We start from the raw sequence: 23,705 nt of genomic DNA, 5'->3' as shown, positions 1-23,705 counted from the left end.
TGAAAAAGAATGGGCTGAAACACTTAAATGCCTTCTGGGTGAGTTATTAAATCTATATTTATCAAAGGTTTTTTATTGTAGATTCTATTTTAAGTTTTTCAGTCTTTCAACACCATATGTCAGGGTTTCAACCTCTGTAATGTTGGAAGTTTCCATAGAATGTAAAAATTAGTTAAAGATTATCTCAATTGATTTGGCTCTTCCTGGGGACAATTTGATAGTTTGTATCAAATGCTTCTAAAATATTAAAAATATTTTCTAAATGAGTTTGGACATGAATTATAGACTTCAAATATACATGTTACTTATACCTACTTTTAACAAAGATGTTCCCTAATTGTCTGCTAGTGGTCATAGAAATTATGAAGAAGTTGAAAATTCCTTAGTAATTTAAATGATGAGGTATTGAAGTTGAAGAGGTATTAATCAGATGATTCATTTTTGATAATCAGTTCCTTATTCACTGGAAGATCTCAACCAACAGTGTCTCCTTCTGCCAACATTGAACCAATGATGAATCTCTGTGTTTTCAGATAAATGTTTTCCAGATACTTGCAAGAAAGAAATTGTCATACCTGAAAATTCATACATGGATGTCGCCTTCCTCTTAGACAATTCTAGAAATGTAGCAAGTGATGAGTTTAAGGATATGAAAGCCTTGGTGAGCTCAATGCTTGACAACTTTGAAATTGCCTCAGACCCTATAGTCTCAGACTCTGGTGATAGGATTGCCTTGTTGAGCTATTCTCCTTGGGATAGGAGAAAGAAGAATGTGGTAAAAACAGAGTTTGAGTTTACAACTTATAACAGTCAAGCTCTGATGAAAAGGTACATTGAGACTAACCTCCGACAGCTAAATGGGGAAGCCACCATTGGCCATGCCCTACTGTGGGCCGTGGAGAATCTCTTCCCAGCAACGCCCAAGCTAAGAAAATACAGGGTCATCTTTGTGGTCTCCGCTGGAGAGAATCGTGAGAGAAAGGAATTCTTGAAGAAGATGGCTCTGAGGGCCAAGTGTCAAGGCTATGTCATATTTGTGATTTCCCTGGGTTTGACACCCGAGGAGGACATGGAGGAGCTGGCCAGCCACCCGCTTGATCACCATCTGATACAGCTGGGGAGAATTCATAAACCAAATCTGGATTATGTTGTGAAGTTTTTAAAGCCGTTTGTTTACTCAGTGAGACGTAAGTCACTATTTTTTTTTTTTACCTCTGTTTTAATAAATTAGTGTTTGTTAATAGTATTGATAACCCAAGATATCCCTGTATCTATAGCTCACCAAAATATATGAATTAGGTGGTGAAAGGGTGACAGGGACAGGACACATCTTGGTTATATACTATTTATACCTGGGTCATGAGATCTCTTTCACGATAGAATGTCTCTTAGCCAAAAATCTCAGCACTATAAAGCACAGAGTGACTTCAGATCTCCTAAACCACACTTACTCAACCTGAACAAGTCCTTGCAGCCCTTATGTGCTCTCCAGGTTGAACATTTAAATAAAAGTTTTCCCTGCTACACCTGGTTTATTTCCAGTCTTGGCATACCTGGAGACCTGTGTGCAAGTGCTGCCCTCCAAAAGTCTAAGCATACAAATCACACAGGAATCTTGTCAGAATGCAGGTTCTGGTTCAGTATGTGTAGGGTGGAACCTGAGATTCTACATTTCTACAGGCTCCTCAGCAATGTCAGTGCTTCTGGTCCACAGATCACACTTAGAGCAGCAACGTTCTGGGCCAATGCACCATAAAGTGTCACCTATTGGACCAGTGTTAGTCCATAAGCTGAAGAGTAAAGGGAGAAATACACAAATTGATAGTACGCATCTAGAAACTTCCAGAGCAATTTGACATGGCCACATTATACAAGTGTAAGAATGTGTACTTTGACTCACTGAACAAAAGATAAACCAAAAGGATCAGTCTGCAAAGGGCTGGAAATAAAAATACCTTGTCCTTCACCACAAGTGGTTCAAGAAATGCTCTTTCCAGACAGACAGTTCTCAGCTGGGGATGATTTTGCCCCCCAGATAACATTTGGAAATACCCGGAGACATTTTTATTTGTCATAACTAAGGGACAGGATACTACTGGTGTTTAGTGGGTAGAGACCAGTGCATCCATGCTAAGTCACTTCAGTCGTGTCCAGCTGTTTGCGATGCTATGCACTGTAGCTCACCAGGTTCTTCTGTCCATGGGATTCTCCAGGCAAGCATACTGGAGTGGGTTGCCCTGCCCTCCTCCAGGGGATCTTTCCAACCCGGACACTGAACTTGCTTCCCTTATGTCTCCTGCATTGCCAGGCTGGTTCTTTTCTATTAGCACCACCTGAGTAGAGACCAGGGAGGCTGCTAAACATCCGACAATGCATAGGATGCTTCCCCCACAATAAGGAAAAATCCAGCCTAAAATGTCAATAGTATTGAGGTTGAGAAACCCTGCTCTAGAAGATCCCATGAAATCAGAGCTGAACCTCTTCTTTCTGAGAATCTGACAGGTGTAGAGTTAGGTTCTGCTGGAACCAATTCCACCACCTTAGGATTCCAGAGTCACCCTAGTATTCAAGAAATCTCTAACACTACCATGGTGACAACATCTTGGGAGTTCACTCTTCATTGCAGAGGAGCTTCTCCTTTTTCCTGCAATTCATATTTGATTGAGGAATCCAATAATTGCCCCTTTGAGAATATCATGTTATTTAACTCTAAATCCTTCCATTGTAATGCACCATTGTATTATGAAAGAAGAAAGAAAAAGTCCCTCCAAGTAAATGTTGATACTGACTTTCCTGTGAGAGTTTTTTTATTTTATAGTCATTGAAAGAGTTATTTTAGACAGACTATGATATGTCGCTCTAATGCATATACAAAAATGGAATATACAGGTAGTGCTAGTGGTAAAGAGCCTGCCTACCAATGTGGCAGACATAAGAGATGCGGGTTCCATCCCTGGGTTGGGAAGATCCCCTGGAGGAGGGCATGGCAACCCTCTCCACTATTCTTGCCAGGAAAATCCCATGGACAGAGGAACGTGGAATATGGCAGGCTATGGACCATGGGGTCACAGAGAGTCAGACACAACTGAGCATTCATGTGCACATACATGGAATAGACTTGGTTAAAGCATTCTGAAAACTTCGTATTCAAAATTTGATCTTGTGAGTTCTTTCTTAAGAGTCATCAATAGCCATCTTTTCCCACGTGATACTGTTCTTTATGCCATCGAGACCTTTTTTGTCATCTTAAAAGTTTTTTTATTGGAGTATGTTGTGTTAGTTTCAGGAATATAGCAAAGTGAATGTTATACGTATATACATATATGTAGATATATGTGCACATACATATACACTTGTTTTTAGATTCTTTTACATACAGGTCATTACAGAATTCCCTGTGCTATACAGTAGGTCCCTATTAGGTATCTATTTAATATATAGTAGTATGTATATGTCAATCCTAACCTCCCAACTTATCACCCTTTCTGATACTCATCGTGGAGCAGCACTTTTAAAAAACTCCACAGAACAACCCCAAACTGGTCTTGCAGGCCTGTTAAGTTAGGCTTCACCGTTTTTCGAGCTGGCTTTTCCATGATTGCCATCTGAGCCGTGTTGTTAAAGGTGTGGCATTCACTGCCTTCCCATATCCACTTGATTTGTAGAGGTTTCTTATGGACTCTGTGGGAGAGAGAGAGGGTGGGAAGATTTGGGAGAATGACATTGAAACATGTAAAATATCACGTAAGAAACGAGTTGCCAGTCCAGGTTCGATGCACGATACTGGATGCTTGGGGCTAGTGCACTGGGACGACCCAGAGGGATGGTATGGGGAGGGAAGAGGGAGGGGGGTTCAGGATGGGGAACACATGTATACCTGTGGTGGATTCATTTCGATATTTGGCAAAACTAATACAATTATGTAAAGTTTAACAATAAAATTTAAAAAATAAAATAAAAATAAAATAAAATGTCATAAGATATCATGGAACACAACCTCTTGGAAAAAAAAAAAAAAGTCTCTGTTATTACCAAGAGTTTTTTTCTACGATTCAACAACTTTTGGGGCTGGCACGTTTACTGTTCCCACACGCACAAGTGATGGCATCACAATTCCTTCCTCATCAACAACTGTCAACCTCAGTTAATCAGAAGACAGTTTCATTTCAAAGAAACAGAAATACTGCTCATCTTAGAACCAGACAAATATGGTTATTATAAAACCATAAGCATTCGCAGATGTTTTCATGGAGTCTTTGATCCTTCAATGGTCAAAGGTCTCCTTTCACTGAAACTGATTTATTTTCCTGAATAAGGAGGGAAATTATATACTTCTCAGTATCCCACAGTTTATAGACCAACAATAGGAAGAGGTAAGGATATATTATTTAGGTCAGTAAGCTAAAATCTTTCCTGGAACTATTTCCCTCCTAGGAAATCAGTGTTAATTAGTGCAGAAACACAGACATAGCAGTATGTAACAAAACATTTATGTCTTCTATGTTTCAGCTATTAGCATAAGTCTGAGTGAAGAAAGTATTATAGAATTAGAATAAAAATTTCCTTAGATCATGTCAGCCTGAACATATGGAAATCAAATGTCTCTGGTTCACAATGAACTCTTAAAATGAACAATTTGAGGAGGTCCCTGGTAATTCTCTGGCTGAAAAATATTCTATAATCAAATTCTGAATGCCATTTCCAGTTGCTACTATTTTCTGTTCTCACCCCAGCCAAATTGTGCTGAAGTATTTTAGTGATATTTATTGCTTCACGAAGATTCCTACTGCAGTTCTTTTCCCCTTAGCACATACAATTTATAGTTTAAAATTTAACTATCATTTTCCTCTCTCAATAGGAGGATTCAATCAGTACCCACCACCAGTGCTTGAGAACATCTGCCAACTCATTGATTCAGAAGACGAGGAAAATCAAGGCATCGGTCTCCCGTGAGTTGGAAAGCTCTGATATTTATCAGTGACCATTGATTGACTGAGCAGTGTGTAACTGGCTGATGGCGGGTATTAGGTGGAGGAAGCTGATGAGGTCTCTGATGGAAGGCTCTTCACGTGTCCCACAATCTGCAGCAGAAGTTACACATCAAGCATGCTTTCTGGATTGACAGATTTTATGACATCCTCATTAGCTTATTGCAATTTTGCTTTAAAATTCATGATTTCCTCAGAAATTTCCATATTGAAATTTTACCCCAAAATAGAACCCAGAATTCAGCCTCAACCTATCTCAACCTCACTTCCCATCTCTCCGCATCATGAGCACAGAGTTCTGGCTACACTGGACTCTTGTCTGCCTTGGGTGAACTGCTGTTCCACCCTTCTGGACCTCTGGTCACATTCCCTGAGAACTTGTTTCTCCCAGGGAAGCCATACCATCCCTCAAGTCCCTGATCGAAGCCGTTTCCTCTTCGAAGCCCATCTTTACTTTCAGCCAAAATCCAGAGTTCTTCCTTTCTTAATTTTACACCTCTGCTGAGGCATTATTACAATTTATCCCATTGTCTTGTCTCCCTGAAGCCTGGGTTCCATGTGGTTCATTGTTTCATTCCAAAATCATAGTATGAAAGACCCCCATGACATCATTGCATATGCAAATATTTGTTTTTAGTTGCTAAGTCATGTCTGACTCTTCATGACTCCATGGACTGTAGCCCATCAGGCTCCTCTGTCCATGGGATTTCCCAGGCAAGAATACTGGAGTGTGTTGCCATTTCCTTCTCCAGAGGATCCTCCTGACCCAGAGACTGGATCCACATCTGCATTGGCAGGTAGACTTTTTTTTTTTTTTTACCCCTGAGCCATCAAGGAAGCCTGCACATGTAAACAATTTTCTTTAAATTTTTATTCATGAATGAATACACAGATAATTAATCTGAATGGATCTTGAACCTCAGCTAGAATGAGAATAGCCTATTTGGTTGCTCTGTGCTTCTCTATTTCACACCTTGGATCCCTAACTGTAGCCTGTGAAAGCCCAGAGTTAGGCCCATAACGGCCCTGCCTGGTCACATGGCAATTAAGTAAAGAGCTTCTCAGAATAGCTGCAGTCTTCCCTATATATCCAGGAGCAAAACGGCAAGATTAAAGTGTTCCTGTCATGTCAGTAGTTTAACAAGGAGCATCTATCAGCTCACACCTCCTGAAGGACAATATGGCACTGATGCCCTATGAAGCAGTGTTTCCTAATGTGGAATAGACAGTAATCTTATTTAAAGGAAAATCCATTCTTACAGAACTATATTCTAACATAATGTCATTTAGGCATGTACAAAAATAAACTATCTGAATACCATATGTGTGTAGTTCCTAAGCAACTATCAAACAAAAACAAATTTGTATATCAAACCCAAGGAAATTCAATAAGACACGAATTTAATGTATTGGATGGTTCTGTTTTGCCAAAATAGAATTCCTAAAAACAAAAAAGCATTTATAGCCAAGACATGGAAGTTATCTAAATGTCCATTGACAGACGAATGGTTAAAGAACATGTGGTATACACACACACACACACACACGATGGAATATTACTCAGCCATAAAAATGAAACAATACCATTTGCAGCAACATGGATGGATCTAGAGGTTATCATACCAAGTGAAGTAAGCCAGACAAAGAGAAACAGATATCATATGATACTGGTTATATGTGGAATCTAAAAAAGTGATAGAAACGAACGTATTTACGGAACAGAAACACACTCACAGACTTAGAAAGTAAACTTGTGCTTACCAAAGGGGAAAGATCAAGGAGGCAGGATAAATTAGGAGTTTGGGATTAACATATACACACTGAAATTAAAGTGAAGTATATAAAATAAGTAATCAACAAGGACCTACAGTATAGCACAGAGGACGACACTCAATATCTTGTAGTGACCCAAAATGGAAAAGAATCTGTGTGTGTGTGTATATATATATATATATATACACACACTGCTGCTGCTGCTGCTGCTAAGTCGCTTCAGTCGTGTCCGACTCTGTGTGACCCCATAGACGGCAGCCCACCAGGCTCCGCTGTCCCTGGGATTCTCCAGACAAGAATACTGGAGTGGATTGCCATTTCCTTCTCCAATGCATAAAAGAGAAAAGTGAAAGTGAAGTCGCTCAGTCGTGTCTGACTCTTCGCGACCCCATGGACTGCAGACTACCAGGCTCCTCTGTCCATGGATTTTCCAGGCAAGAGTACTGGAGTGGGGTGCCATTGCCTTCTCCAATATACACACACACACACACACTCATATATATATATATATATATATATATATATATATATAAAAATAACATAATCTCCTTGCTGTACACCTGAAACTAACAAAACATTGCAAATTAACCATACTTCAATACATTTTTAAAACAGTACATATTGGTAAGATATATAAAATATGACGCCTGCTGCTCTCAGCTTGCCTTCTTGATCCCATGAGGCCTTGATTCTCCAGCACTCTCCTCACCTACACTGCCATAAAATGATCATTCCCACTCTATGTCATCATCTCATCTGGGTGTTGCTTGCTTTGCATGTCTTATTGATATATTATGTCAGACTTTATTTCCTTTCCTCTCTCAACAGTTCAAGTAGTGCCAGTGGGTGCCAAACACCAGTATCAGTGCAAATGTAAACATGGATTTGAAATTGCATATAGAGCTCTGGTAGCTTAGAGGGTAAAGCATCTGCCTGCAAGGTGGGGGGCCTCGGTTTGATCCCTGGGTCGGGAAGATCCCCTGGAGAAGGGAAGGACAACCCACTCCAGTATTCTTGCCTGGAGAATCCCATGGACGGAGGAGCCTGGTAGGCTACAGTCCACAGGGTCGCAAGGAGTCAGACACGACTGAGCGACTTCACTCACTCACTCATAGAGCCATTAATAAAATAAGAATAAAATTATATTGAATATGTTTTTATAATCGTCTAAATAAAAGCAAAAATATTTTCAAACTATCATTCTGACTCCAAAGAATGTAAATGTAAGTTCCATTTTAGGAGGGATGATGTCAATGAAATATGCTTTATATAGTCTTATTCCTCTCAGGGAAGTTGATAGTAACTTAAACGACTATATTCTAGGTCTTCTGTGGAGACTGATATCAGTCTGAGACACATTATTTGGTTTTCCCAAATAACCTATGAGTTTCTTGTCATTTATCCAAAACTCAGTGACAAATTCAGTTCAGTTCAGTTGCTCAGTCACGTCCGACTCTTTGCAACCCCAAGGACTGCAGCACACCAGGCCTCCCTGTCTATCATCAACTCCCACAGATTGCTCAAACTCATGTCCATTGAGTCGGTGATGCCATCTAACTATCTCATTCTCTGTCATCCCCTTCTCCTCCTGCCTTCAATCTTTCCCAGCAACAGGGTCTTTTGAGTCAGTTCTTCTCATCAGGTGGCCAAAGTATTGGAGTCTCAGCTTCAGCATCGGTCTTTCCAATGAATATTCAGGACTGATTTCCTTTAGGGTGGACTGGTTGGATCTCCTTGCAGTCCAAAGGACTCTCAAGAGTCTTCTCCAACACCACAGTTCAAAAGCATCAATTCTTCTGCGCTCAGCTTTCTTTATGGTCCAACTCTCACATCCATACATGACTACTGGAAAAGCCATAGCCTTGCCTATACAGACCTTTGTTGGCAAAGTAATGTCTCTGCTTTAACTTTCCTTCCAAGGAGTAAGTGTCTTTTAATTTCATGGCTGCGGTCACCATCTGCAGTGATTTTGAAGCCCAAGAAAATAAAGTCAGCCACTGTTTCTACTGTTTCCCCATCTATTTCCCATGAAGTGATGGGACCAGATGCCATGATCTTAGTTTTTTGAATGTTGAGTTTTAAGCCAGCTTTTTGACTCTCCTCTTTCACTTCCATCAAGAGGCTCTTTAGTTCCTCTTCACTTTCTGCCATAAGGGTGGTGTCATCTCCATTTCTGAGGTTATTGATATTTCTCCCAGCAATCATGATTCCAGCTTGTGCTTCATCCAGCCTGGAATTTTGGATGATGTACTCTGCATATAAGTTAAATAAGCAAGGTGACAATATACAGCCTTGACATGCTCCTTTCCCAATTTGGAACTGGTCTGTTGTTCCATGTTCGATTCCAACTGCTACTTCCTGACCTGCATACAGATTTCTTAGGAGGCAGGTCAGGTGGTCTGGTAGTCCCATCTCTTTAAGAATTTTCCACAGTTTGTTGTGATCCACACAGTCAAAGGCTTTTGTGTAGTCAATAAAGCAGAAGTAGATGTTTTTCTGGAACTCTCTTGCTTTTTCTATGATCCAACAGGTGTTGGCAATTTGATCTCTGGTTCTTCTGCCTTTTCAAAATCTAGCTTGAACATCTGAAAGTTCTTGGTTCACATACTGTTGAAGTCTCGCTTGGAGAATTTTGAGCATTACTTTGCTAGCGTGTGAGATGAGTGTGATTATGCATTAGTTTGAACATTCTTTGGCATTGCCTTTGATTTGTTTCATTTGATTTATTTCAAAGTATTAAATAATATTTCATAGGCTCTAAGTAAATGGGGGAAAAGGGGAGGATAACTGGGAATTTACAAAAATGTATCAGTATATGCTTTTTAAGAAATGAAGTATAGTTGATTTACAATATTATATTAGTTTCTGGGGTATAGCTCAGTGATTCAGTACTTTTACAGATTATATTCAAAGTTATTACAAGATAATAGCTATAAGTCCCTGTGCTATACAAAATATTCTTGTTGCTTATTGAATTTATACATAATAGCTTCATATCTCTTAATCCCGCTAACCCGCCCCTCCCCCCTACCTGCTCCCCTTTGCTAATCACTAGTTTTTTCCTGTGTCTGTGAATCTGTTTCAGTTTTGCTATATACATTAATTTGTACTATTTTTTATATTCCACACATAAACAATACCATACAGTATTTGTGTTTTTCTCTCAGACTTACTTCAGTTCAGTCGCTCAGTCGTGTCTGACTCTTTGCGACCCCATGAACCGCAGCACGCCAGGCCTCCCTGTCCATCACCAACTCCCGGAGTTCACCCAAACCCATGTGCATTGAGTTGGTGATGCCATCCAGCCATCTCATCCTCTGTTGTCTCCTTCTCCTCCTGCCCCCAATCCCTCCCAGCATCAGGGTCTTTTCCAATGAGTCAGACTTACTTAACTAAGGATGAATATTCTCCAAGTCTATCCATGTACCTTCAAGTGGCAGTATTCCATTCTTTTTATGATTGAGTATTATTCCATCATACGTATATACACCACATCTTTTTAAATCAGTCATCTGTTGATGGGCACTTGGGTGCTTCCATGTCTTGGCTATTGTAAATAATACTGCTATGAACTTTGTGGTGCATGTATCTTTTTGATGAGTGTTTTTTAGTGATTTTGTTTTCTTCTTATATACACCCAAGAGAAGAATTGCTGGATCATATGGAAACTCTCTTTTTGTTTTTCTAAGGAAACTCCATACTGTTCTGCCAAATGGCTGCACCAGTTTACATCTCCACTCGGTGTACAAGGGTTCCCTTTCTCTTTTTTTTTAATTTAAATTTATTTATTTTAATTGGAGGCTAATTACTTTACAATATTGTATTGGTTTTGCCATACATCAACATGAATCTGCCACAGGTGTACACGTGCTCCCCATCCTGAACCCCCTCCCACCTCCCTCCCCATACCATCCGTCTGGGTCATCCCAGTGCACCAGCTCCAAGCATCCTGTATCATGCATCGAACCTGGACAGGCAATTCGTTTCTTATATGATATTATGCATGTTTCAATGCCATTCTCCCAAATCATCCCACCCTCTCCCTCTCCCACAGAGTCCAAAACACTGTTCTATACATCTGTGTCTCTTTTGCTGTCTTACATACAGGGTTATCGTTACCATCTTTCTAAATTCCATATATATGCATTAATATACTGTATTGGTGTTTTTCTTTCTGGCTTACTTAACTCTGTATAATAGGCTCCAGTTTCATCCACCTCATTAGAACTGATTCAAATGTATTCTTTTTAATGGCTGAGTAATACTCCATTGTGTATATGTACCACAGCTTTCTTATCCATTGGTCTGCTGATGGACATCTAGGTTGCTTCCATGTCCTGGCTATTATAAACAGTGCTGTGATGAACATTGAAGTACACATGTCTCTTTCAATTCTGGTTTCTTCGGTGTATACGCCCAGCAGTGGGATTGCTGGGTCATAAGGCAGTTCTATTTCCAGTTTTTTAAGGAATCTCCACACTGTTCTCCATAGTGGCTGTACTAGTTTGTATTCCCACCAACAGTGTAAGAGGGTTCCCTTTTCTCCACATCCTCTCATTCATTGCTTGTAGACTTTTGGATCGCATGAAATGGTACCTCATTATGGTTTTGATTTTCATTTCTCTGATAATGAGTGATGTTGAGCATTTTTTCATGTGTTTGTTAGCCATCTGTATGTCTTCCTTGGAGAAATGTCTGTTTAGTTCTTTGGCCCATTTTTTGATTGGGTCGTTTATTTTTCTGGAATTGAGCTGCAGGAGTTGCTTGTATATTTTTGAGATTAGTTATTTGTCAGTTGCTTCATTTGCTATTATTTTCTCCCATTCTGAAGGCTGTCTTTTCACCTTGCTTTTTCCATATTCTCTCAAACATTTGTTATTTTGATGTTTGCTATTCTGTCAGGTGTGAGGATATATCTCATCATGGTTTGTATTTTTCTGATGATTAGCAATGTTGAGCATCTTTTCATGTCCCTGCTGGCCATCTGTATGTCTTCTTTGGAGAAATATCTGTTTAGGTCTTCTCTCTTTTTTTAATTGGATTTGTTTTTTTTTTTTGGCATTGAGTTGTATGAACTCTCTCTCTTTTGAATATTAACCCCTCATGAGACATTTTTCACAAATATTTTCTCCTGCTCCCTGTGTTGTGTTTTAGCTGTGTCAGTGGCTTCCTTTCCTGAGAAAAAGCTTTTACGTTTAATTTAATCCTGTTTCTTTATTTTTGCTTTTCTTTCTTTTACCTGAGAAGACAGTTCCAAAAAATATTGCTGTGATTCATGCCTGTGTTCTCTTGTGAGAGTTTTGTGGTTTCTGGTCTTAAACCTACTTTGAGTTTATTGTTGTATATAGTGTAAAGAAATGTTCTAATGTCATTGTTTTACATACAGCTGTCCATTTTCTCACACCACTAGTTGAAGAGATTGTATTTTCTCCATCGTACATTCTTGCTTTTTTCTGTCATAGGTAGATTAATTGGCCATAAGTATGTGGGTTTATTTCTGGGCTCCCTGTTCTGTTTCATTGATCTATGGATCTGTTTTTGTATCAGTACCTTGCTATTTTGATTATTGCAGCTTTGTAGTATAGTCTGAAGTCTGGGAGAATGGAATCTCCAGCTTTTTTTTTTTTTTTCCAAGTTTGTTTTGGCAAGTCAGGGTCTTTTGTGGTTTCATTTGAATTTTAGGATTTTTTTCTAGTTCTGTGAAAAATTTTCATGGGTATTTTGATAGAAATTGCATTAAATCTGTAGATTGTTTTGTGTAGCATGGCCATTTTAACAATATTAATTCTTCCAACCCAAGGGCAAATGATATCTTTTATTTCTTTGTATCATTTTAAATTTTCTTTTTTTTTTATGAACTTACATGCTTTTATTTTTTTTAATCTTTTTTAAATATAAATTTATTTATTTTAACTGGAGGTTAATTACTTTACAATATTTTATTGGTTTTGCCATACATCAACATGAATCCACCACAGGTATATACATGTTCCCCATCCCGAACCCCCCTTGTATAATATAATAAATGAAATGAACTGCCAGTCCAAGTTCGATGCATGATACTGGTTGCTTGGGTCTGGTGCACTGGGATGACCCAGAGGGATGGTACAGGGAGGGAGGAGGGAGGGGGGTTCAGGATGGGGAACATTTTAAATTTTCTGTATCAATGTTTTATTGTTTTCGAGTATAGGTCTTTTCCTTCCTTGGTATTTTATTCTTTTTGATACAATTTTAAATGGGATTGATTTTTTGCTTTCTCTTTCTGAGAGTTCATTATTAGTATACAGAAAAGCAATAGATTTCTGTATATTAATCTTGTGTCCTGTGACTTTGCTTAATGCATTTATTGGTTCTGATACTTTTGGGGGTAGAGCCTTTAGGATATTCTGCATAAAGTCTCATTCCATCTGCAAATAGGGACAGTTTTGTTTCTTCTCTTCCAGTTTGGATGCCTTTTATTTCTTTTCCTTATCGGATTGCTGTGGCTAGAACTTTCAAAATTACATTAAATAGAGGTAGTGAGAGTGAATATCCTTGTCTTGTTCCTAAAGTTAGAGGAAAACCTTTCTGCTTTTCTCCATTGCATATGATATTAGCTGTAGCTTTGTCTTAGATGGTCTTTATTATGTTAAGATATGTTCCTTCTATACCCACTTTTGGAGAAGGAAATGTCAACCCACTCCAGTGTTCTTGCCTGGAGAGTCCCAGGGATGGGGGAGCCTGGTGGGCTGCCGTCCATGGGGTCGCACAGAGTCGGACACGACTGAAGCAACTTAGCAGCAGCAGCAGCAGCATACCCACTTTGATCATGAATGGAGGTTGAATTTGTTAGATGCTTTTTGTGCATATGTTGAGATGATCGTGTGATTTTATGTCTTTCCTTCTGTTAATGTGGTATATCACACTGATTCACTTGTGTACTTTCAGCCATTCTCGTGCCCCTGGAATCAATCGGACTTGACATGTGGTTTATGAAGCTTTTATATTCTATTAGATTCAGTTTGCTAACACTTTGTTGAGAAGTTTCACATCCTTTACTCATCTAAGATATTGGCATATAATTTTCTCTTTTTTTCTGGAGTGTCTTTGGTTTTGGTTTCAGGATATTGGTGGCCTTGTGGAATGAATTTGGGAGTGTTATGTCCTCTTGAATATTTTCGAATAGGTATTAGTTCTTCTCTACATGTTTAGTAGAATTCCCCTGTAGTATAATGAATCTTAATGAATTATTTGATTGAAATAAGCTTAGATTTTTAACACCCAACTATCTTTCTAAGAAATAATTAAGTAACCATATTAAATCATTGGGATGTTTTGTTTGTATTCCCCCAATACAAACAAAACTAAAACTTCCCTGAAGTTTAAACTTTTCCTAAAGTTTTAGTTCACCTAAAACCTTCCTTTTTATCTTCTAGATTTACTCCTGAACCTTATGAGATTTCTTCAGGAGAGAACATCATTGGCCAGGAATTGAGTGCTCTGAGAGATTCATCTTTTGTATTGGAGGACAATGGAAGCGACCATTTGGTTTATGTTCCAAGCCAGATGCTTATGCCACAGAAATTAATGACTAAGTATGAAAAAGATTGGAATTCTGAAGCAACTGCAAGTCTCACATCTGGTAAGGAAATGAAAAGTTGTACTGAATAACTTGATCTTCATCTTTTTAACACTAATAGAGAATCAAATAAACAAGTCTGGTATAAAAAGCAACTTTTTTTCAAGTTCAAGATGGTGGCTACAACTGCTGTTTTTATTTGATTTGAAGATTTAAATGGTCACAGGTACCACTCTGGAAATCACTGGTAAGCCCTAAGAAACTTCCCTGATATTCTCACCAAACTTGAGATTTCTCTAGAAGCCACAATTTAGGTTAGTGTGATGTAGAAGGAGGCAATATAGAGAAATAACATAGAGGCTCTTTATTTCTTCTTCACTTTCTGCCATAAGGGAGGTGTCATCTGCATATCTGAGGTTATTGATATTTCTCCCAGCAATCTTGATTCCAACTTATGCTTCCTCCAGCCTGCGTTTCTCATGATGTATTCTGCATAGAAGTTAAATAAGCAGGGTGACAATATACAGCCTTGACGTACTCCTTTTCCTATTTGGAACCAGTCTGTTGTTCCATGTCCAGTTCTAACTGTTGCTTCCTGACCTGCATACAGATTTCTCAGGAGGCAGGTCAGGTGGTCTGGTTTTCCCATCTCTTTCAGAATTTTCCACAGTTTATTGTGATCCACACAGTAAACAGCTTTGGCATAGTTAATAAAGCAGAAATAGATGTTTTTCTGGAATTCTCTTGCTTTTTCAATGATCCAGCAGATGTTGGCAAATTTGGTCTCTGGTTCCTCTGCCTTTTCTAAAACCAGCTTGAACATCTGGAAGTTCACGGTTCACGTATTGCTGAAGCCTGGCTTGGAGAATTTTGAGCATTACTTTACTAGCATGTGAGATGAGTGCAATTGTGTGGTAGTTTGAGCATTCTTTGGCATTGCCTTTTACAGCAGCTCAAAGACAATTTGTATCAGAATTACCTGGAAACTCCTAAGCACAGATTCCTAAGCCTTTCTCAGTACTACTGCTTCATATTTAGGGGTGTGTGTGGTTTTATAACCACCCTAGGTGATCTCTGTAGGTACTCGTTTTTGAGATCCACTATCCTTCTGGAATCATATCTGTAAACCAGCAGCGTCAGCACCACCTGGGAACCCAGAACTGCACTCGTCCTGGATCTTCTGAAGCAGAAACTGGGGAGGTGGGGCTCAGCCCTTTGATTTTTAACAAGCAACACAGGTGATTTGCATCCAGGCTGAAGTTTAAGAACCATTGTTCATGCTACCCGAGAAGGCAATGGCACCCCACTCCAGTACTCTTGCCTGGAAAATCCCATGGATGGAGGACCCTGGAAGGCTGCAGTCCATGGGGTCACGAAAAGTCGGACACGACTGAACTTCCCTTTCACTTTTCACTTACATGCATTGTAGAAGGAAATGGCAACCCACTCCAGTGTTCTTGCCTGGAGAATCCCAGTTACAGGGGAGCCTGGTGGGCTGCCGTCTATGGGGTCGCACAGAGTCAGACACGACAGAAGTGATTTAGCAGCATCAGCAGCATGTAGACATTATATAGCAATACCATTACACATTTGACCAAGACCTCCACAATATAAAAATTCCTTGGAAAATTCATTTCCTCTTAATTACTCACCAATGGATTACACATAGTTCTTTGGAATTATGTAATGAAAAATGATGGTTTAATTCTAATTAAATTCAGCTGTTGACCCAATGGTGCTGCTGCTGCTAAGTTGCTTCAGTTGTGTCTGACTCTGTGCGACCCCATAGACGGCAGCCCACCAGGCTCCCCCGTCCCTGGGATTCTCCAGGCAAGAACACTGGAGTGGGTTTCCATTTCCTTCTCCAATGCATGGAAGTGAAAAGTGAAAGTGAAGTTGCTCAGTCGTTCCCGACTCTTAGCGACCCCATGGACTGCAGCCTATCAGGCTCCTCCATCCATGGGATTTTCCAGGCAAGAATACTGGAGTGGATTGCCATTGCCTTCTCTGACCCAGTGGTGAGCCCAGCACTTTTAAAGATGCTCTGTTAATTAATACTTAAGGCATGATTAGTTTACTGTCAAGATTAAAAAGGGACAGGATCATTTTTTAAAATGCGAAATACCAATCCAAACTCAGCCTAGGGCTCACTGATAGCTTTAGGTGGTCCCTGGCCTTAGGACAACTTCAATTGATGTTCTTTTCAATGAATTTTATTAAGTAATGAGAAGGAACACTTCCATCTTAAAACTAGTCTGGAGTTGTTCACAAGGGAATTTTCCTGGATTTTACTTAACGTTTTTATTGGGTTGGACAAAAATTTCATTTGGATTTTGCTGTAACACCCAAACAAATTGTCCAATATTTTTCTAACTTGACTGCGATCTATAGTCAGCTTTTTTTTTTGTTTTTTTTTTTTTAAGCCAATGTATCTTTTTACTTTGAATCAACCGTAAGGTATTAAAGCTGGAAAGGTGTTTAGTGATTTGTGGTTGTTGTTGTTCAGTCACCAAGTCGTGTCAGCTCTGCGACCTCATTTAGTGGTTAGCTCTTGCAAATTCACCTGGAGGTGATTCCATCCTGCTCCGCCCCAAGAGACATATTGAAGTGTCTGGAGACACTTTAGTTTTCATAACTGGAAGATGCTACTGGCAGCTAGTGGGTAGAGGCCGCAGATACTGCTAAACACCCTGCAGTGCGCAGTGGACAGGCCCTCATGACAAAGAATTATCCAGTCAGAGTGTCACTAGTGAAAGAAACCCTGTTAGGAGAAACTCCATGCCAAGATTATGAAACTAAAAGACCAGTTCAGTATAGGACTCATGATTTCTGCACACTGTCCACAGGTTCCCAGTACATCCTCAGGATTCTGCTAGTTTTTAAGAAAAATTATACAGATACTATCATACCATATAAAATTTTATTACAGTCACAAATGAGACAATTTAGCAAACAGATGTTTGTGGTGTGGAATACATTCTTTGGCATGTATGTTTACAGGGGCTTCCCAGCTGGCTCAGTAGTAAAGAATCCACCTGCCAGTACAGGAAATGCAGGAGACTTGGGTTCAATCCCTGGGTCAGGAAGCTCTCCTAGAGGAGTAAATGGCAACATATTCCAGTATTCTTGCCTGGGAAATTCCATGGACAGAGGAGCCTGGTGGGCTACAGTCCATGGGGTCACAAAGAGTTGGATGTAACTGAGCACACACACACAGGGTTACGTAGTTCTATTCAGTTACATATCCCGTTTTTCACATATGTTATACATTTTACATATTTCTGCAAGCTTCATACTGATTTTTCTGTGCTCTCATAATGTTTCTCTCCGTGAAGGAACGTCTTAACTGTTTACCTCTTGAACACTTAGCTTGCTTCCAATTTTTGCTGTTATGTGCTGAATTTGAATGCATATATCTTCTGCTACACTAAAATCTGTACTGGAATTAAATGCAGCAGAATTGGCTTCTGAGTCATGCATTAAAACCATCCCCTAGCTGAACATCCTCCTTTCATATTAGTACATGTGAAAAAGAGGTCAGTGGTAGAATTGGGGTTATGTCTGATCTGTAGTGACATGTCTCATGAATGCTTTAGGAAATCTCAACCATCTGGATGCTCTTTGGGAGATAAACTGAGTCTTCTGTTCATATTAAACTGTAGACAGGTTGTGGCATTCACTTTTGTTCAGGAATTTATTGTGTAGTTATTACAGTTTGGGTGACTTCCTTGAAGATTTTGAGTATGGCAGAACTAATGTGAACTGCGAGTTCAAGATATATGGATGATTTGACTTCACAGGTTGCTTCTGTAGGTCTCATGCAATCATTTGTTGCAATTACTAAAGCAATGGTCTACAGTGTTAGCAACACTTTTTTCATCGGGACTCTTTGATAATGGAATAAAACGTGGACAGCTGAAGAAATAATTGGGTGATGTTAGTGGTGGCGATGGACGAAGCAGTGGCAGCCCTTACCACTGGTGTGTGTGTTAGTCACTCAGTCGTGTCCAACTCTTTGCGACCCCGTAGACTGTAGCCTTCCAGGCTCCACAGTCCATGGAATTCTCCAGGCAAGAATACTGGACCGGGTAAGCTATTCCCTTCTTCAGGGTACCTTCCCAAACCAGAGATCAAACCAGTGTCTCCTGCATTGCAGGCAGATTCTTTCCTGTCTAAGCCACCAGGGACACCAGGGCTTACTATAGGAAAGGACTCTGCCAAGCATGCAAGTGAATTTTCCTATGAATATTAATGCAGCAAATGTGTATTTGGCTCCTGTTCTGAATTAAACCCCTTGCTAGTCTTAGAGAGATTAAAAAAAAAAAAAAAGATTCAGACAGAGGCCCTGTCTTAAAAGGAGACTATAATCTGATAGAGTATACTCTGTGTGTACAAAAAAATAAATGCCTAATACAAGTCAGAAAGTATTCAGTTCAAAAAAGTGCAGATGGAATGCTTTGGGGACCAATATTGATTTCAGCATTGCATACACTGTCTCACTTGATGGAACAAGGCATTAGGAATAATAGCAACTAATAATAGTAATAAGTTACTGCTTCTTTACTATGTGCAACTACATGCCAGGCACTGTGCTAAACTCTTTATAAATTAACACATGACTTCATTTCATCCGTACCCCCCAAATCTATCATTATTATAATGACTATTATATTTTACAGATGATGACATGAATGCAAAGAACCACAAGCACAAATTATAAGCAGCAGAGCCAGAATTCAAACCCATGCCCATTTCCACAAAAATGCTAACTCTTTAAAAAATTTTTTTAATTGGAGGAAAATTGCTTTACAGTGTTGTGTTGGTTTCTGCCATCTAACAACTTGAATCAGCTATAATTATACATATGTTCTCTCCTTGAGCCTCTTTCCCCTCCTCCCATCCCTCTCCTCTAGGTCATCACGGAGCACCAGGCTGGGCTCCTTGTGTTATACAGCAGCTTCCCACTGTCTCTTTTACACGTGGTGGGGTATGTATGTCAGTGCTGGTCTCTCCATCCGTCCCACCCTTTCCTTCCCTCTCTGTGTCCACAAATCATTCTCCACTAAGTTCACTCATACCGCTTTTCTAGATTCCATATACGTGTGTTAATATACGACGCTTGCTTTTCTCTTTTTGACCCCATACACTGTGTATACACTCTATATTCATCCACCTCCATAGAACTGACTCAGATTCATTCTTTTCCTGGTTGAGTAGTACTCTGTTGTATATATGTGCCACATCTTTTTTTATAGCTAGGCTGCTTCCATGTCCTGGCTATTGTAAATAGTGCTGCAGAGAACACAGGAGTACATGTGTCTTTTAGAATTTTGGCTTTCTCAGGGTATATGCCCAGGAGTGAGATTGCTGTATCATATGGTGGATTTATTCCTGGTTTTTAAAGAAATGTCCATACTGTTCCCCATTAAGGTTATATCAGTTTACATTCCCACTAAGAGTATAGGAGGGTTCCCTTGTCTCCACATCTTCTCCAGAAGTTGTCTGTAGATTTTTTGATCATGGCCATTCTGGCTGGGATGAACTGATAGCTCATTTTAGTTGATTTGCATTTCTGTAATAATGAGCACTGTTGAGCATTTTTCATGTATTTATTAGCCATGTGTATGTGTTCTTTGGAGAAATGTCTGTTTCAGTCTGCCTGTTTTTTGACTAGGCTGTTTGCTTTTCTGATATTGAGCTGTATGAGCTGCCTATATATTTTGGAGATTAATCCTTTGTCAGGTCTTTCATCTGCAATTATTTTCTACTCTTCTGAGGGTTGTCTTTTAATCTTTATAGTTTCCTTTGCTTCCAACTTTTAAAGCTCTGACCTTTTATTAGGTTACATTGTTTATGTTTGTTTTTATTTCCTTTACTCTAGGAGATGGGTCAAAGAGGGTATTGGTGTAATTTATGTGGAAGAATGTACTGCCAATGTTTTCCTCTAAGATCTTTATAGTTTCTGGCCTTATATTAAAGTCTGTAATCCATGTTGAGTTTCTTTTTTGTATGGTGTTAGAAAATGCTCTAGTTTCATTCTTTTACATATAGCTGTACAGTTTTCCAAGCACTGTTCATTGAAGAGATTGTCTTTTCTCCTTTGTACATTCTTGCCGCCTTTGTCAAAGACAGGTTGCCCATAGGTGTGTGGGTTTACCTCTGGGCTTTCTGTCTCATTCCGTTGGTCTATATTTCTGTTTTTCTGCCAGTACCATACTTTCTTAATGACTGTGGCTTTGCAGTATAGTCTGAAGTCAGGAAGGTTGATTTCTCCAGCTCAGTTTTTCTTTCTGAAGATTGCGTTGACTATTCAGATCTTTTGTGTTTCCATATAAATTGTGAACTTTTTTTGTTCTAGTTCTGGTGAAAAATGCCATTGGTAGTTTGATAAAGATTACATTGAATCTGTAGATCGCTTGGGGTAATATAATCATTTTCAAAGTATTTATTCTTCCAATCCAAAAGCTTGGTATATCTCTCCATCTGTTTATGTCGTCTTTGATTTCTTTCATCAGTGACTTATAGTTTTCTGTATACAGGTCCTTTGTCTCTTTAGATGGGTTTATTCCTAGGCATTTTATTATTGTTGCAGTGGTGAATGGTATTGTTTCCTTAATTTCTCTTTCTGATTTTTCATTGTTAGTATACAGGAAAGCTAGGAATTTCATGTATTAATTTTATATCCTGCAACTTTACTATATTCTTGATTAGCTCTAGTAATTTTCTGGTGACATTTTTAGTGTTTTCTAAGTACAATATCTGCAAACAGTAAGAATTTTACTTCTTCTTTTCCAATCTGGATTCCTCTTATTTCTTTTTATTCTCTTATTACTGTGGCTAGGACTTCCAAAACTATGTTGAATAATAATGGTGAGAGTGGGCACCCTTGTCTTGTTCCTCATCTCAGAAAAAATATTTTCAGTTTTTCACCACTGAGAATAATGCTTGCTTTGGATTTGTCATATATGGTTTTTATTTTGTTGAGGTATGTTCCTTCTATGCTTACTTTCTGGAGAGTTTTTTTTTTTTTTTATTGTAAATGAGTGTCGAATTTTGCTGAAAGCTTTCTCTGCATCTATTGAGATGATCATGTGATTTTTATCTTTCAGTTTGTTAATATAGTATATCACATTGATTGATTTGTGTATATTGAAGAATTCTTGCATCCTTGGGATAGAGCCCACTTGGTCATGATGTATCATCTTTTTAATGTATTTTTGGACCCTGTTTCCTGGAATTTTGTTGAGAATTTTGCCATCTGTATTCATCAGTGATACTAGTATGTGATTTTTTCTGTGGTTTGTCTTGTTTTGGTATCAGGATGATGGTGGATTAGTAGAATGAGTTTGGGAATTTTCCTTCCTTTGCAATTTTCTGGAAGAGTTGAGCAAGATAGGTGTTAGCTCTTCTCTAAACTTTTCATAGAACTTGCCTGTGAAACCATCTGGCCTGAGGTTTTTGCTTGTTGGAAGATTTTTTACTATAGTTTTGATTTCTGTTCTTGTGATTGGTCTGTTCATATTTTCTGTTTCTTTCTGGTTCAGTCTTGAAAAGTTTTAATTTCCTAAAAATGTGTCCATTTATTCAAGGTTGTGTGTTTTATTGGCACACAGTTGCTTGTAGTAACCTCTTACGATACATTGTATTTCTGTGTCGTCTGTTGTAATTTCTTCTTTTTCATTTCTAATTTTATTGGGTTGACTCTTTTTTCCTTGAAGAGTTTGGCTAATGATTTGTCATTTTTTTTCATCTTCTCAAAGAAAAAGCTTTTGGTTTTATTGATTTTTGCTATTGTTTCCTTCATTTCTTTTTCATTTATTTCTGCTTGGACCTTTATGATTTATTTTCTTCTACTAGCTTTGGGATTTTTATGTTCGTCTGTTTCTAATTGCTTTAGATGAAAGGTTATTTATCTGATGTTTCTCCTCTTTCTTGAGGTAGGTTTGTGTTGCTGTAAACTTCCCTCTTAGCACTGCTTTTACTGCATCCCACAGGTTTTGAGGTGACAGGTTTTCACTGTCATTTGTTTCTAGGTATTTTTTTTTTTTATTCCCTCTTTATTTCTTCACTGAACTCTTGGTTATTCAGAATAAATAATTCTTGGTTATTTATTCTCCATATATTTGTGTGTTTTTTTTTTCCCTATGCTGCTGCTGCTGCTGCTGCTGCTGCTAAGTTGCTTCAGTCGTGTCCGACTCTGTCCACCAGGCTCCTCTGTCCATGGGATTTTCCAGGCAAGAGTGCTGGAGTGGGGTGCCATTGCCTTCTCCATAGTTGATACCTAATCTTTTAGCACTGTGGTCAGAAAAGATATTTGTTACAAGATCAGTTTTTAAAAGATTTACCACAGCTTAATTTGTGACTCAAGATGTGATCTATCCTGGAGAATGTTCCATGTGAAGTTGAAAAAAAAGTGAAATCTACTGTTTTTGGATGAAATGTCCTGTAGATATGAATTAGGTCCATCTGGTTCAATGCATCCTTTAGAGCTTGTCTGTCCTTACTAATTTTCTGTCTGCATGGTCTGTCCATTGGTGTAAGTGGGTGTTAAAGTCCCCGACTGTCCTGTGTTACTGTCGGTTCCCTCCCTAATAGCCTGTACTAGCAGTGTTAGTCGCTCAGTCGTGTCCAGCTCTGTGTGACCCCAAAGCCTGCAGCCCTCCAGTCTCCTCTGTCCATGGGATTATCCAAGCAAGAATACTGGCATGGCTTGCCATTCCCTTCTCCAGAGGATCTCCCCGACCCAGGGATTGAACCTGGGTCTCCTGCATCATAGGCAGATTCTTTACCGTCTGAGCTACAGCAAACCATTAACATAATAAGAGACACTCCAGGTGATTTTCTTTCTATTCCATTTGCATTTTTCAATTTGCCACCATCAACGGATAAGACCCTGATGCTGGGAGGGATTGGGGGCAGGAGGAGAAGGGGACGACAGAGGATCAGATGGCTGGATGACATCACCGACTTGATGGACGTGAGTCTGAGTGAACTCTGGGAGTTGGTGATGGACAGGGAGGCCTGGCGTGCTGCGATTTATGGGGTTGCAAAGAGTCGGACATGACTGAGCAACTGAACTGACTGACTATTAAAAAAAACTAACCAGTTTTCTGTGAAAACAGACTCTTCAGGTGCTTCTGCACAGGTATACATATGCACACACATATACAATAACATAGCATATATATATATATGTGTGTGTGTATATATATATATAACTGAATAAGCCTTTCTAAAAATCTCTATCTTCTTAAAAATAAGTACTTTTTGCTGTCTAGATCAGTCATCACACAAGGCTTAATATGTAGGGCAACATATATATAAAACCAAACACTAATTTTCCTGGCTGTGACCAACATGGAAAAATAACAGTTATTAGCATTTGC

General features: G+C 39.1%; 1 protein-coding gene across 1 annotated transcript in view; it reads left to right on the top strand.

Annotated features, from left to right (window-relative positions):
* COL6A5 (collagen type VI alpha 5 chain) overlaps positions 1–23,705 on the top strand; it is a 159,908-nt gene that overhangs the window by 101,610 nt on the left and 34,593 nt on the right. The window contains exons 35-37 of the mRNA XM_061424880.1: positions 534–1,187; positions 4,859–4,949; positions 14,177–14,382. Of these exons, the coding sequence (XP_061280864.1) occupies positions 534–1,187; positions 4,859–4,949; positions 14,177–14,382 (951 nt within the window). The remainder of the gene's footprint in view (positions 1–533; positions 1,188–4,858; positions 4,950–14,176; positions 14,383–23,705) is intronic.

This window comes from Bos javanicus, chromosome 1 (genome assembly GCF_032452875.1).
Source record: "Bos javanicus breed banteng chromosome 1, ARS-OSU_banteng_1.0, whole genome shotgun sequence".
Taxonomy (NCBI): domain Eukaryota; kingdom Metazoa; phylum Chordata; class Mammalia; order Artiodactyla; family Bovidae; genus Bos; species Bos javanicus.
The sequence above is the reverse complement of the archived record's forward strand: the minus strand, read 5'-3'. Positions and strand labels throughout refer to the sequence as shown.